Source organism: Monopterus albus, unplaced genomic scaffold (assembly GCF_001952655.1).
Source record: "Monopterus albus unplaced genomic scaffold, M_albus_1.0 scaffold97.1, whole genome shotgun sequence".
Classification (NCBI taxonomy): Eukaryota; Metazoa; Chordata; class Actinopteri; order Synbranchiformes; family Synbranchidae; genus Monopterus; species Monopterus albus.
The window spans coordinates 295351-310253 of NW_018127977.1; the positions used below are offsets into that span (position 1 = coordinate 295351).

Sequence of the window (14903 nt, forward strand, 5' to 3'; positions counted from 1 at the left end):
CCATTTTCTAAACCGCTTAGTCCCAAACAGGGTCACGGGGGGCTGGAGCCAATCCCAGCCAGCTGTGGGTGAGAGGAAAAGTACACCCTGGGCAGGTTGCCTGTCCATTTCAGGGCTAACACACAGACGAACAACCACTCATACACACAATCACTCCTACGGGCAATTTAGAGACACCAATCAACCTATGCTGCATGTTTTTGGACTGTGGGAGGAAGCTGGAGCACCTGGAGCACGCAAGCATGGGGAGAACATGCAAACTCCGCGCAGAGAAGCCCCGGGTCGGCCGGGACCCGAACCCAGAACCTTCTCACTGTGAGGCCACAGTGCTAACCACCGCGCTGCCCCCCCCAATTCCCTCTTTGCAAATTGTTCTTTTTTCCCCTCACCATCACATCGTGTCTGTCACTATTTCTTTTGTCACTTATTCCTGTTGCCTTCCTCTCTTCACACACCATAAACATACAAACACACACAGCTGAACTTAAACTATCACATTTAAACTCAAAGACATTAGACAGGGGAGGTTATGGCACACAACTAGACATCTGTCTGTTGCTCCTTCCATGTATGTTGCCATTTTTCTGCAGTTTAGTTTGCACATACTTTACATTTTATCTCCACAATACAATTGGAGCATATCTTTGGTTTTGCTGTTCATAAGTAAGAGTTTACATTTTTGTACTTAGCTATGCAGTTTTCATGTTTATTCAAAATGAGCAAGAAATGAAAAAGTCACCACCTTCTGTGATCTGAGGACGTGTTCAAGAAAAGACAGTGAATCAGTGTTTTTTTTTTTTTTTTGTCCCTGTAGTTGAGATCACCAATATCAAGTTACGGGGAAAACAGCAGTTGGACACCCATGGGTCCAGGCACCACAAAAGTGTTTACATTTGCCAGTATGTGTGTGTGTGTGTGTGCTTGTGTGTCCACTGGGGAGCCAGCCAGACGTCTCTGGTTTAATATTTCCTCTCAGGAGAACAAACAATGCAGAGAGGCTTCTCCCATTCCCTGTCCTGCCTTTATTCCTGACTTTCCCTGCTTCTCTTCTGAATGACTAAATCTCCATTGAATTATTTTGTGCTTTCTCCACCACCTCTGTGATCCATTCATTTCTCTCTTCCTGTTATCTTTCTTTTGCAACAAAACTGGTAATAGAATCACAGAAGTTGGTTTAAGTTTCTGTGCCCATGCCCTTGCACACACACTTCCCTTTGTGAATAAGGGTCAGTATCAAGGGACAGAGAAACAATAGGTGTTTCAGCAGAAGCAAAGTATTATCTGCTGTTTACAGTACAATAACTAGGCTGTCAGCTCTGTTCAGAAAGTGAGGAGCAGCACAAGAGACACAGGTGAAGGTGAAATGGCTTCTGAGTGGTGTCTCACTGCATACGTTTACTCTCAAAGGAAACTCTTGACATGGCTCAATACCACACTGGTCATACTGAAGCTAAGGATGAAGTTCAAGTCAACATGTATATGTAGTTGGGTAGAACTGTTTAGATCCCAACAGTACTCAAGCCTGGATAAGATCAAGTACAAACTGTTCTTTATGCTACAGGCTTGCTACAGTGCATCCACGTTATTAACTATTTTGCCCAGGAACTACACGCAGAAACTCCATCAGGATTCCCCTGGAACAAAGGTTAAGATTAGACTTTACTTCAGACACCCTTTTTTACTGAGCCATCATCTTTGTTTTAGGTTCACTGTTGTGCAACCATGTGCTTAAAAGGTTGTTGGAAAGGAAATGTACAAAAATTGCCGGAAAGAATAAATGCATCCATTGTCCTGAGTGTTGTTCTGCTTCTCAGTCTGCAATGCCATTTACTCCACTTTAGTTTTTTTCTTTTCCAGGGCTTGAGTTCTACCAGAAACATTCAGTCCTCCAAACTTTGCTATAATTGTTCCTTGGCCACTGGACATCTGAGGAGCCAAAGCTGTAACCAGATTCTTACAGTTACACAGTTCTTGGACAAGGTTTTGCAGTGGGAAAGGGCTAGAAAAGTTCTGTTCTCACTGACAATGTCACAGATTCTGTAGTATTACCTTTCATGGCATTCACAATTAAGCCATTAACCAATTAACTGAGGATGAATTATGTCAATGCAAATGTGTTTTTTAATACAAAAATGACAGAATTTCCTTGCAACACTATTAAGAGACACTACTATGAAATTCTGTAATAGGTTCAAATAACAACCTAATGTGTTTGCCCAGCTTTTCTCCAGGGTACACCAAGGTTCAGCATCACCCCAATAATGACCTGGCCACCACCAGTAAAACCAGGTCTAAACACACATTTGAACCATTTCTACACAATTAGACACTCAGTAACTAGTGAGAACAATAGCTGACTTCAAGCTAAGCCACACACACACACACACACACACACACACACACACACACACACAGCTGCATTTTAAAGAGTCAATTAGCCTTTGAAAACTTGACGACTCCTCACTTTTAGAGATGAGAAGTACATCCTCCAGAGCACTAACATCCACAGCACAATGCCATTTAATAAAAACATTATCAAACTTAATATAGGAAATAAAATGACTCAGCACTTTATCTCACCGTTAATTACAAAATCACATCTCTTAATGAAAATCCACGGCGTGCTTAATGAAAATATTGCGTATAATGTGTGTGTGTGTAATAAACAAGTCCTTTATAAAGAATAAAATTAACACCTGTTTTTAAAAAAAGTTACCTAAATACACACACACACACACACACACACACACAAACAGATACACGGGCATAAAAAGAGCTACTTTACAGATATTTGCACACACACATTTTGAACACATATAATGTACACTGACTTCAAAACACACACGTGGACACAAAGTGCAAAAACAAATGACTGTTTAGCTAAACTGTGATAATTATTTAAATTAATGAAAATACAAATGAAATTTATCTACTTTATATTTGATTTGTATTTTGTGGCATTCATGTGGACGGCAAAGTAAGAATTTCATTGTACAGGGAAACACGTTTCCTAACTGTGCATATGACAAATAAACACTTTGAACTTGAACTTGAACTAATGATCAGGACATTTTGTGTTTTGAGCTCCCTCAGCTTTGTCTATCCCTCTACTAGTACTGTACTCACTCCCTACCCCCCAGAATTGGCACTGATGACACAGCCATTGGTGAGGTGGGGATTGGTGCACAATTAAAAAAAAAGATCAATGTCAGATAGTTAGTGTCTTTAACAATAACCTTTTGAAACCTATGGAAAAGTTATAACTTATCTAAAAAAGGTGTTCACTTAATCACTCAGCTACATTATGTTTCATATCAATATCAAAATAATTAGAAAAGTAATGGATACATCTGTGTCACCCGTGAGGAGCTCGGAGTAGAGCCACTGCTCCTCTACATTGAGTGGAACCAGTTTAGGTGGCCCGGGCACCTGCTTAGGATTCCTCCCGAGGAGCTAGAGGAGGTGTGTGGAGAGAGGGAAGTCTGGGAGGCTCTCTGCTCAGGCTACTAACCCTGCGACCCGGTCTTGGATGAAGTGGATGAAGATGGATGGATCAATGTCAGAAGTCAAAGTCTGAAACAGTTTCTTTTTAAACTTTTTCCTTTTGGTTGTTTCATTTATTTTAGTAATTTAAATAAAATTTTATTTAAGGCAAATCCCTTAAATTCAGAATTCATCCTTTAGATAAAATAATATGTTAATGTTTTGCTAATGAAATTATTGTTAAACAAAAAAAGCTGTTGTTACTAACTGTCATGTTTTAAAAACAACAAAATCCTCTAATGAAATATTAAATATCCAGCAGGGTTGAATAGCTAAAAATACTCCTATTGTAGTATTTTTTTAAATGACAGGGCTTTTTTTATTTGAGACTAAAAAGAAAAACAAATATTTGTATTGTAATTGTTCAAATGTTCCATCATTACAGAAACAAAAGGCCACTAACCACCTTAACCATCCCATGACTGTAGTTAATATCTTTAGACAATGATGAAATGAGACGCTTCAGCAAGGGTGGAACCAAAAATGACCACATTTTATGCCCCTTCTCTCTGTCTCTCCTTCACACACACAGACACACACACACAGAGTCACAGCAAATTCTAAAAGTTACATTACGTGGCAGATTTTTCTACAACAGATAATGATCATTTTTGATTAAATTTGATTAAATAAAGGAGAAGTCTTCACTGAGACTGAGTAAAAAATGTCAAAATGTGCCATTTATATATTACCTTTTAAAATTCTAAATTAATGCTTGGTATTAAAAACTGATTCCAGACTTATTCAGAAATATTTTTCACAAAAAATAAGCTCTATCTTTCCAATGTCAGGACAGGCCATGGGAGCATCCAGGGCATCAATTATGAATGTACAGAATCAGAAAGAAACTTGATGCTAAATTTGAGAAATGTGAGCATACTCACACATTCTGAATTTGTATGGAGGATGCCACTGCACATTAGTGCTGGCTGGACACAGCATGTACACATCCATAAAATGAAAAAATGAACATAAGACAAAATCATGCATGAGTAGACAATGAAGAGTGAAAAGCAGAAACTGATCAGAATGAATGAATCTTGAAGAGTGTTTCTGTGTGTGACTGAGAAGAAGCTGCCAGTCAATACATGACTAAAACTGAGCTGAACATTTAAATACAAACCACCTCTAAATTTAAGAAAAATTAAATGTCAAAAATAATATTATTAGATGAGTTTATGAGCACAGAGAGGAAAGGAAAACTGGAAAGAAAAAAGAAGTGAAGACAGAGTCCTACCATTGTCGCTGTCTGACTTGTTTTCATGCTCAGTGTCAGTAAGGGTCAGCACTGAGTTGGAGCGGCTGGACAGGCAGGAACTCCTCCCAGATGATTTACCCAGACCCCCACGGCCCCACAGTCGCATGGCGCGCTCTGGTGACATCACGGCCTGAGTATCAGTGTCTAGGTCCTGGGCTGTACCAACCGAGAAGCCACGATGGGGGAGGCCCAACTCGGAGCAGAACGCCAAGCCACGACGTGACGGTGGCTCACAGATCCCCAGCTGACGAAGACTGAAATGCTGACCTGAAACAGGCACAGACAAAGACTACTGTATAATATTTTGTGATTACAGGTACATTTCACTCATATTCACTTGCTTCTTGCTGAGTAAAAAATTGTCATATTCATTGTCACTTTTCATCTCTTACAAGAGTTCATTGGCTTGAAGCTGTGAAACACATTTTGCTTGGCCAAAAATTGTAATGTAAACCAAAGATATGTAATTAGCAATATTAGTAAAGCTTTGGCCAAAAAATATTTTTGCATTTTTGCTTGATAAATGACTTGGTTTCCGTTAATCAACTTATTAATTAAAAATCTGTGCCATACAGTACTGACCCCATATAAAGGCTTATCATCACAGACACACCTGGTTTTGCATTTGAGAGTGTGTGGGTGTGCAGCAACAAAGTGTGCAAAGTGGAAGTTCAAAAAGGAAACCACATACTGACAGCAGCTGCAACCCATGCAGAGGAATATAGAGTCAGACTGTCTTGGCTCAATTTGAAGAGCCAAACCTAAGCCAGGTTATGAGTCTGTGACAAACCACAGCAACGCAGTCCTCCAGGACAATGATTTAATTAAAAATTCAACCTAAAAACATTATTACTTCTTTACACAATATAATTATGAGTATAGTAAATTGTGGCAGAACCCCAGAAGGCAAACACTTATTGGCTAGATCTTTTAAATCCAGTCTGGCCATTACAGGAGAGGAGGCAGATTACAGGAGACTATTAAGACATAAAGATGGAAAGATGGTGCAACTCACATTATGATGCACATTTTCAATATAATTTATTCATTTTAATTTGAATGTATTGATTTATTCAAAAATTATATTTAAATATTAAATAACACTAAAAAATTCGTCTTATTTTTGACAAAAACAACATGAGCAAATGAGGGATTTGGGGCTAAAACAACTGCAATTTTGAATCATTGAAGGCAAATACAAAACCAAAACAAATAGCAAAAATAAAAATAATAACAACATCTAGAAATACAATATGATAGCTTACCTTCACAAAGTCAACATAATTAACAGAAAGACAGATGAGTCACAATTTGGATTATAGTGAGATTTCCGAGGAGCAGTACTCAACCAGGCAAATCTATAACCTACCCTCAGCTATAGAAGGTCCTCTGCTATCAATGTGTGTCATAATGAGACTCTGTGTGCTTAATAACCCAGAAATAATTGAAATGGATTTTGATAGATGACCCTAAATCTGAGACATTTTGATCTAATTCCATAAAAATGTGTTCATAAACAAAGATGGAAATTTTCATATATAAACATATTAATGAAAAGTAAGATGAAAATGAAATGAGGCATAAAAAGAACTGACGTAGAACATAATTTTATAGTCATAATTTGTCCACTGAATGGCATTTAAATTTTTTGGAACTACAATATATTGTTAATGATATAGTTTAATATATTGTTGTTCCTACTGAGAAATTGGAAAATGTTGTATAATAAAGTGCAATGATGCTGTGATGATTTTAAATAAATGAATGAAAATAAGGACATTTAAATGCTCAGATATATTTACTGTAAAATACCAATCTTCCTGGAGAAATGAACTGAACAGTGATTTTACTTGTTACTTGTTAACATCATATAATCACAGTATAATGAGGGATGCTCAGTGGAGGTCTTTAGTTCTCTTTGTAATCTTTGCATCTCATGGAACTTTTTTGTACGAATTCAGTTTACCTCAAAACTAAAAGAGCATGTTTTATGAGTGCTAAAATGGTTTCTTTTTCTCTTTTTCCATTTTTTTTAAATATCCAAAAACATGCAAATAGGTGAAAAGTTTTTGAGTGGATTTTATGAGTGAATTGCAGTTTCACAATACTTTTTCTAAAAATAAATGTTGTAGATGTAAAGAGTAACTGTTTCAACTGGAAAGTGGCTGAAATCAACTTTGAATAACACATTATAATCCTTTAAAATATAAGTGGAAAGGAAACAAACTAATGATCTGTAAAATCTCTGCATGTGTCGCTTCATCTTTAACAAGGAAAGGAAAGAGGAAATTATAAAAGCTTTCGGTGATCCACAGCACAACAAGAGATAACAAGTGCTGCCGTTCAATTAAAACTTATATTAATTTTAAATGAGCTCCAATTAGGCCAGCAGTGAAAATGAAGGCGATAAGATGATTGAGTAATTATGATTTTTTCATTTCTCACATATTGATGCTGTGTTAATTGGAGCTGGAGAACAATGGACACATGCTGCGGTTACGAGCCTTTTCTTTGAATGTCTGGTTTTTACCCTTTTCTTTCTTTTTTTCACACGAAGTGTCACTATCAGTGGTTCCTTATAACCTTCATCAGACTTAGTTTATATTTAACATTACTTAAAGGTCTCTTTCCATCCACCCTAATGGCAAGGCGACTAACAGAGCATCTGTTTAGTTCAATATGCAGCTTCAGTCTTGTTGCGTAAGTGTGCACGGATAACCAAACGCAGGAGGCATGGGCTGTATATGAGTCTGTGCATGTCTCTCACCTTGTCTGTTATTATCATCCTGTTCACGGTGAACCATGTCCTTGTGTCCCTTGGTTGTCGAGTACAGTAACCTGTGAACAACCAAGAACAAAAGTCATCAGTTGTGTCATAATATTGAAAGCCAGTCTTTGAGAACAATCAGTTGAAACTCAGTATGCACCCTTGTTTTGTTTTTGTTTTTTTGTTTAAAGTATAATTACAGATCAAATAGGACAGGTTATGTGTTGTCAGAAATACAGTAAAAATACAGCCATGCTTGTCAATGCCATTAGTGGAGGACCATTTGTCTCTGTGCACGACAGGTATTACACCTTGCTTGTCTGGAACTGCAAAACAACCAGGATGCAGAATTAATGAAGAGAAATATTGTTACTAGTGATTCTGGCAACCTACAGTAGATATTCAGACAGCTACAGTAAATCCATTTCTGTTTACCTAGAATTGAATATTAAAGGTCACTAAGTAATAATTAAAGTTGGCTAAAGACACGTTAAGTGTCTGCAGTTTGAACCCTGCACTTCATATGAACAATAAATAATGTTACATTTTGACTGTAGAAACTGTGGCTGATGTTGCAAATTGAAAAAGAATTAGTACAATATATAACAAAAGCTTTATTATAGTCAGTTGCAAAACAACTGTGGGCAACTGACGTGGCGTACACATTCATTATGCACCCTTCTGCCTGTGTGTTTCTGATATATAAAGTATGTCTTCTTGGATAAGCTAGGGTTATTATAAAACAATACAGCACTGTAGTATAGTTTATGTTCAATCACTGCCAGTTAAGCAGACCTAAGTTGGCCCAGTTATTTAAAGCATGATTCCAATAAAACTCCGAAAAAAGTTCAAATTATGTTCGTTGAACACCTACTACACTGCATTTGCTATTCCAAACCTATTGCAGGTTAAATCATATTTCTTTTAGTCTTTTCAAGACTATGTTATTTGAAGACATCTGGTGCTTTACACATCTATGACATAGATTAGACAAAATGGAACATAATCATTTGTGTAATCCCAGTTCTAACCTGGTCTGGTCTTGGTGCTGGTCAAACGCTTTGAGTGTTTCACTGGAGGAGTAGGACTTCTGAGTGGGGACCCGGAGTCCCTGTGAGCCAATAGCACAGTCTTCACTGTCCCCTGATGGACCTAATATACATCGATACACACACAGTGTTAATTTCATTGTGAGGACACTCACACGGTGCATTTCCTAGAAACTTACCCTAAACTTAACCATTACTACTAAATGCCTAACCCCAACTTGAGCCTGACTCTAACATAAACCCTAAAACCAAGTCTCAAGCCTCAGTCAGCCCTTTGAAGGGTTGAGGACTGGCTAGAATGTCCTCACAACACTGGTATCGACCTAAAAATTGTCTAACACACAAAGGCACAAAATCAAACAAACATATTCTCATCGACAAAACCCTAAGACATTATTTGTTTTGTGTGGAAATGATAGTCATGGACATATACTGTACATACCCTGCCCTGAGAAGCAAAGGCATGTAAATCATGATGAGTTTACAGTAGACTGGTGACTTTTTTTTTTTTTTTGCTGGTATCATCTCACAAATTAAATGACTACACTAGAATCAGACCTCAGATTCTTGTAAGGCTGTGAATACTGTGCGGTGGCCTCTGGGTTGGCCTTATATTGGATGCTTCCCATTTGGCTAACAAGGCTCTACAACTTTTCCTTATGTCTTAGCTTCTCCCAGTGAGAGACAGAAATGTCCAGCTGGAGGGATTAAATATCTCATGCAGCCTAGGAGAAGGATGTCTGGACTGCCCTACTAAACCTGACCCTGGAAAAAAGGTTGCTAAAGGATGGATGGGCAAAGAAAAAGCACCTGGACTCTGTGAACTTGATGTAGTTATATGCAGCATCAGGGCATCACAGAATATGAATGACTGAAATAACACAAATAGATAAACCTACTGAAAAAAACAGAACAGACATGAGGAAGAACAAAAAGCAGCTGTAAATATTCAAAATAAAATTATAACTAGCATATTTTGTGAAAGACAATAGGCAGAGTCAGTCTGATGCCCTCTCAGGCACAGCCCAGAGCAAAGCTGTTTTCACTACAGCTTTTACTGTGGTAGCAGATCAGCTGACCAATCAATAAACACAAATTTTACTCACACACACTGCTCACCGCACAGAGAGAGACACAGTTTGATGAAAACTGAATACACCACTATTCTAGTCACAGACATACCTTCACATATTCCAGTGAAACATTTCATACATTGTATATCACTGGGAAAAACATCTATAATTAATATTTAAAAAATATTGTGTTTCCCCTCTTTTGTCACACTTTGATTAAGGCTGTGATTATACAGCAGTGCCTCCAGGAAACACATCTCATTCCACCCTTAAAAGGAACAACATGTTCAAAAGAATTCAATGACTTTGAATCTGTGGCCCAAACTTCTACCTTAATGGGATCTTTAATGAGAATCATCTCTCAGCAATTCTCTCAGTCAGTGCTGCAGACACTGATCACTTCCAGATGTGGAGCCCTGGAGGGAAACATCAGCAACATGCCTTTGCTTATACTAGAAAACAGAAACCATGTGGCCAGTGCCTCTCATAACCACATCATCTAGTTCTGACAAGAAAGAACTGATCAATGAAAAACATCCTCATTCTGGACACTGCCAAAATGTTTTTATAGGGGCCCAAAATATCAATACAGCTCCAGTGATTATTCAAAAAAAATTTCAAACCAAGCAAAAGCATATTTTTTCAAGTGCCTGTGGTAGGCACAGGTAGCTGTGACACAATGGACTTCATTTATAACAGCTGATGATTTACTTGTTTAGGAGACGGTTTAGCTATGAGCAGAATTATTCTCACCTTTTTCATTTAGGCTACAACACAAACTATCATCAGTACATCTAAAGAGCATTTGGCCCTAAAAGCTAAAAGCTAAGAATTCTATGGCTCCTGTTCATCAGCTCCAAAGTTGTAAATTGCTCTTTGGATGACTGCTTTTCAGTAGCAGGACTAAGTACAGCTTCAGGCCAGCTGGACAAATCACGCAGGACCTTCTCATGTACAACATCAGCAACTACCTTCTGTGATACTCAGACATACTGTATACTCACACCAATTATCTTAACCATCAAACTGTGTCCAAAACAAACACAGAAAGTTGTGCACATACATACACATGCAAACATGTTTGGTTTCATCCCTTGTGGGGACATTACATTTACTTATAATCATTTCCAGGAGACTTCCCCTAACCTTGACCATAACCACTACTTACAATATCCGAACCGGTAGGTAGGTACTTTATTGATCCCACAGTGGGGAAATTTCTGTGTTACAGCAGCAATAGAGAACAACAAACATAACACCATAAGAGCAGACACCACCATAAGAACAGAACTTCATAGAAACACGGGAAAGAACACAATGAGGACACAGCTGCTGTAACTTGCTGCCACTCCGCGTGGCGCATGCGTATGTAAGTACGTAGTAACAAAGAACACTTAGTCTTAAAATAAAAACTTACATAAAGGCAACAAAGCATTAGGACCGATACACACAAGGATTATAAAAGTAGCGTCATCAGAAAATTATATTTTACACAGCACAAATAAGCAAATCAAAGGCACCTAAAAACAGGGCAAAGCAGCACTGGAGAGAATCAGGAACAGCACTAGAGACTAAACAACCGGTAAATCAAGAACAATCGAATATTACTCACACAATTGATCCCACAATGGGGGAAAGAAACCTGTGGTTCAGCCATAAGGATCTCTGATCTAAAATTCTAAAATGTAGTCATTTATGTTTTTGGGACTTGCTTTTGGTGCCCACAGCATGACTGTGCAAAGAGATTTACATCCCCATGGCATGAGTAACACCAGGCCACACACAACCTAACATTACCCTACCCTTTAACCAAATTGTTACCCTAAAATTCAGTGACCAGCATCTGGTCCCTAGGAGAACGGCTGAGCCCCCACAGTGTGAATGATGTCAGGTGCCCACACATACACAAACATGAATGACAGTGACTTGTGGCTGTGGCCATCACTTCTATTTGCTCTGCTAATATTTTAGCTCAATTTTGGTAAATGGTAAATGGACTGTATTTTATAGAGCGCTTTTCTCACAGTGTGTTGCACTGGCCAAAGCACTTTACAAAGGATCATACACCATTCACCCATTCTCACACAACATTCACACACCGATGACGACAGGCTGCCATTTTATCAAACTACAGTAATTAAATCAAAGACTGACGCTGCAAGAAATTGGAGCTCCAACAAAGTCAGTATTTCAGGTCATAGTGACTGAACACTAGTGCACTCAAATTGTTAAGAAAAAATCCTCATTGTGCAGGAAAACAAACTGTGCACACAATCATGGGAAATATGAAAGAAGGTGGTCTGTAAACTGTGCTGGATGTTTTCAGTGGGCACTTGTGGTAATAATATGAGCTTTGCTGTGTCTTTCAGATCAGTTTGTTCAATCTGGGCATTTAGTTAGTACACTGTTGCCATAATGGCCACAACTAAATAAAGAGCCAGATTGTATGAGATAAGGATTATCTTGTAATATGCCACAGTATTATGAATCCTAACTGGCTGTGAAAGGTTTGCCACTCCAGACTGTCCCTAAATTTTGCAAATATATGGGGAATATACATATTTAGATATTATTAAAGGAATCTGTAATGCTCAAATAGTGTTATGATTCTGAGGTGTTATGAAAAAGTACTGTAGTAACTTGAATATGGAATTATTCATCCAGCAGGATAACTATGAGAATAAGTGTAACAGGGGGATAATCCTTTTTTAGGCCTTACATGAAAGGACATTCAGAGCTGATGATGATTCATATGGTTATTATAAAGAATTGCTATTTTATGGAAGCAAGTCTCCCTATTAATCTTAATTATTGCTTGGGTCAGGTCTTTTAAGGTTAAGTGACTGAGAGTGAAGTAAGAATAAACAAATTCACTCTGATTGCACACTTTTATTACTAACACTATAGCAAATCAATCATAGGGGATTGCAGAGTTCTGAGGGGCAGAGGTGGTCCCCTGCAGGCTGCACTACTGAAAGCTGTTACTCTTGTGACCGAACATATGGCTTGTATAACAGTCACAATTTCTCATATTGTATTTTCAATTGCAGACTTAGCATTTTGAGAGTGAAACTAGCAGAACGATACTAAACATGACTGTCATGACAAAACAGCACTCTTGTTGGTTGGTACAGTTCCTGGCAAGCAAATGATCTCTCAATGCAAATGCGATCATTTACTCTCTGACTGACTGACTGAACCAATGAATGAATGAAGAAACAAATAAGTGAGCAAATAAATGAATAAATATATAAATGACTGAGCCAACTGTTTTCTCACCAGTGAATGGTCCCTCCTTGTCCTTGCAGCTCTTTGTGAGTGAGCAATATGGACGCCGCTCTTTCACTTCCATAATGCCTCTGCTTGTGATGCTGGCACACATATAGGCATGCTGCTGTACAGCTGCATAGACAGAAAGACAGACAGCAAGAGGCAGAAAGACAGAAAGACAAAGGATGAAGACAACAAGAGATAGAGTCAGACAGACAGAGTGCAGGGCTGTCAAACTCCACCTGCAAACACAGAGAGACAGAAAATGGAGTAGTCAGTGACAAAGTCAAAGGCTGAATTATCGGACAAGACCTCATCCCATAGTAACTGGTACATTTGAAACTGACACCATAGAAGTGTATGTTAATCAGGAACTACAAGCGTACACAGTATGTGCTCCTGTGCTGACCATCTTCATCTAGCGAAGTATGTTTACTGTGCGTATATTTATGTGATCTATACTAAAATTCTTATTTAAAATGGATGTCAAAGAGTAGTGTTGTAGTACTCAAGTTCAGGACTCTAACTCGGATCTGACTTCAGTCCTCAGGACTTGACTTGGATTTGCTCACTAATGATTCAGACTCAAGCATTGACTGCAACCAGACTCAAAAGTTGGAGACAACGACTGTGGCTTATGTTTTTTGTAATAGGCCATAATCATTTGGCATAAGACACTGACACTGATATTCACACTGTTCACTTCTAAATAGTGTGTGTGTTGGGGACATGCTTATAAGTACATATGTTTGGTTTGTGTCACACACAGTAAGTAAACTCCTTTTAAAAAGGTGAGGTCCATTATGTTTACTGTAGACCATGATGATTTAAACTCAGGCAATGGGGACTCGACTCAGACTCAATTCTTGGGTAATGGGGACTTGACTTGACTCTAACTATGGTGACTTGGACTCCAACACTGGGGACTCAACACTGGACTTGGAGCTGAGGTTGAGTGGCTACAATACTGCCAAAGAGACACATTCTGTAAGCTCTGCACATCAAGTGTGGTCACAAAAAAGGGGCAAAGATGGTAACAGTCGTGTAGTATCGTAACTGCAAGCAAACAGGGGCCCTGGGCCGTCCTGTTGCCACGGAATATATTTAACCATACCACTGGTTTCTATTTAACGGGATGGCTTTCACTTGGACTCATGTAGTCATGTTTATTAAATTACTGGACATGCATTCTAGGATAAGTTTGGTTTGATGTACCATGCCTTAGTTATAAACCTAGGCTGAGAGGCATCCCATGATGCTGAGCCCCTCTCCTCCCCTCTCCATTTTATTTTTATATGCCACCATTACATGTCACTAACTGTGTGTCTCCTCTCTCCTGTAGTGTGTCCTCTCTCTCTCTCCCTGTACCTTTCTGCAGGTAGCAGAAGATCTAGGTTTCTGATGAGCGGTCACTGGCCACATCAACCTGCCCAGTGTTTGTTTGTTGTTGTGTTTGATGTCTTGTTGCTTTTTTCCTTTTCAGTTGTATTGTGCTGAGGTAGTATTGATATAAAGGCTAGAGCCCTGTGCCTAATCCTAATAAAACCATGATGGTTTCATCATAACCACGTATTTATATGTATTTTTATACGTATTTATCCTGTTTTGAAGACAGATCTGGGGCCTATTTCAAGAAGGCGGTTTAACAAACTTTGAACAGAGTTCAAACCTGAACTCTGAGTTGACTTACCCAGAGTTGGAAAACGTTTTCGGTTTCAGAACAGCTGAAAAGAGTTGGTTTAATCAACTCTGAGTTGTTTGACTCAGAGTTAGGCGCGTGCCACGCGACTATAAAAAGCCCTGAACAATGGAGTGAAGAAATTACGAGTCACCATGGCAACAGGACCAAGCCAAAATAGGTCTGCGTTTTTCCCCGACAGAAATGGATGTGCTACTACAAGCATATAGTGACTACGAGCCCATATTTCGTAAAAAAAAAACAA

General features: G+C 38.6%; 1 protein-coding gene across 13 annotated transcripts in view; it reads right to left on the reverse strand.

The window, feature by feature from the left end:
• The window catches only part of LOC109965182 (teneurin-3), a 620836-nt gene that overhangs the window by 258401 nt on the left and 347532 nt on the right, over window positions 1-14903 (reverse strand). For 11 of the 13 annotated variants that reach the window (XM_020608995.1, XM_020609006.1, XM_020609005.1 and 8 more), the window contains 4 exons: window positions 12970-13202; window positions 8600-8720; window positions 7569-7639; window positions 4781-5068 (listed from right to left, as the gene is read on the reverse strand). In XM_020608995.1, the coding sequence (XP_020464651.1) occupies window positions 4781-5068; window positions 7569-7639; window positions 8600-8720; window positions 12970-13072 (583 nt within the window). In that variant the 5' untranslated portion in view covers window positions 13073-13202. Of the gene's footprint in view, window positions 1-4780; window positions 5069-7568; window positions 7640-8599; window positions 8721-12969; window positions 13203-14650; window positions 14661-14903 lie in introns of those variants that run through there. The other 2 variants (XM_020608996.1, XM_020608997.1) reach the window with 2 other exon arrangements.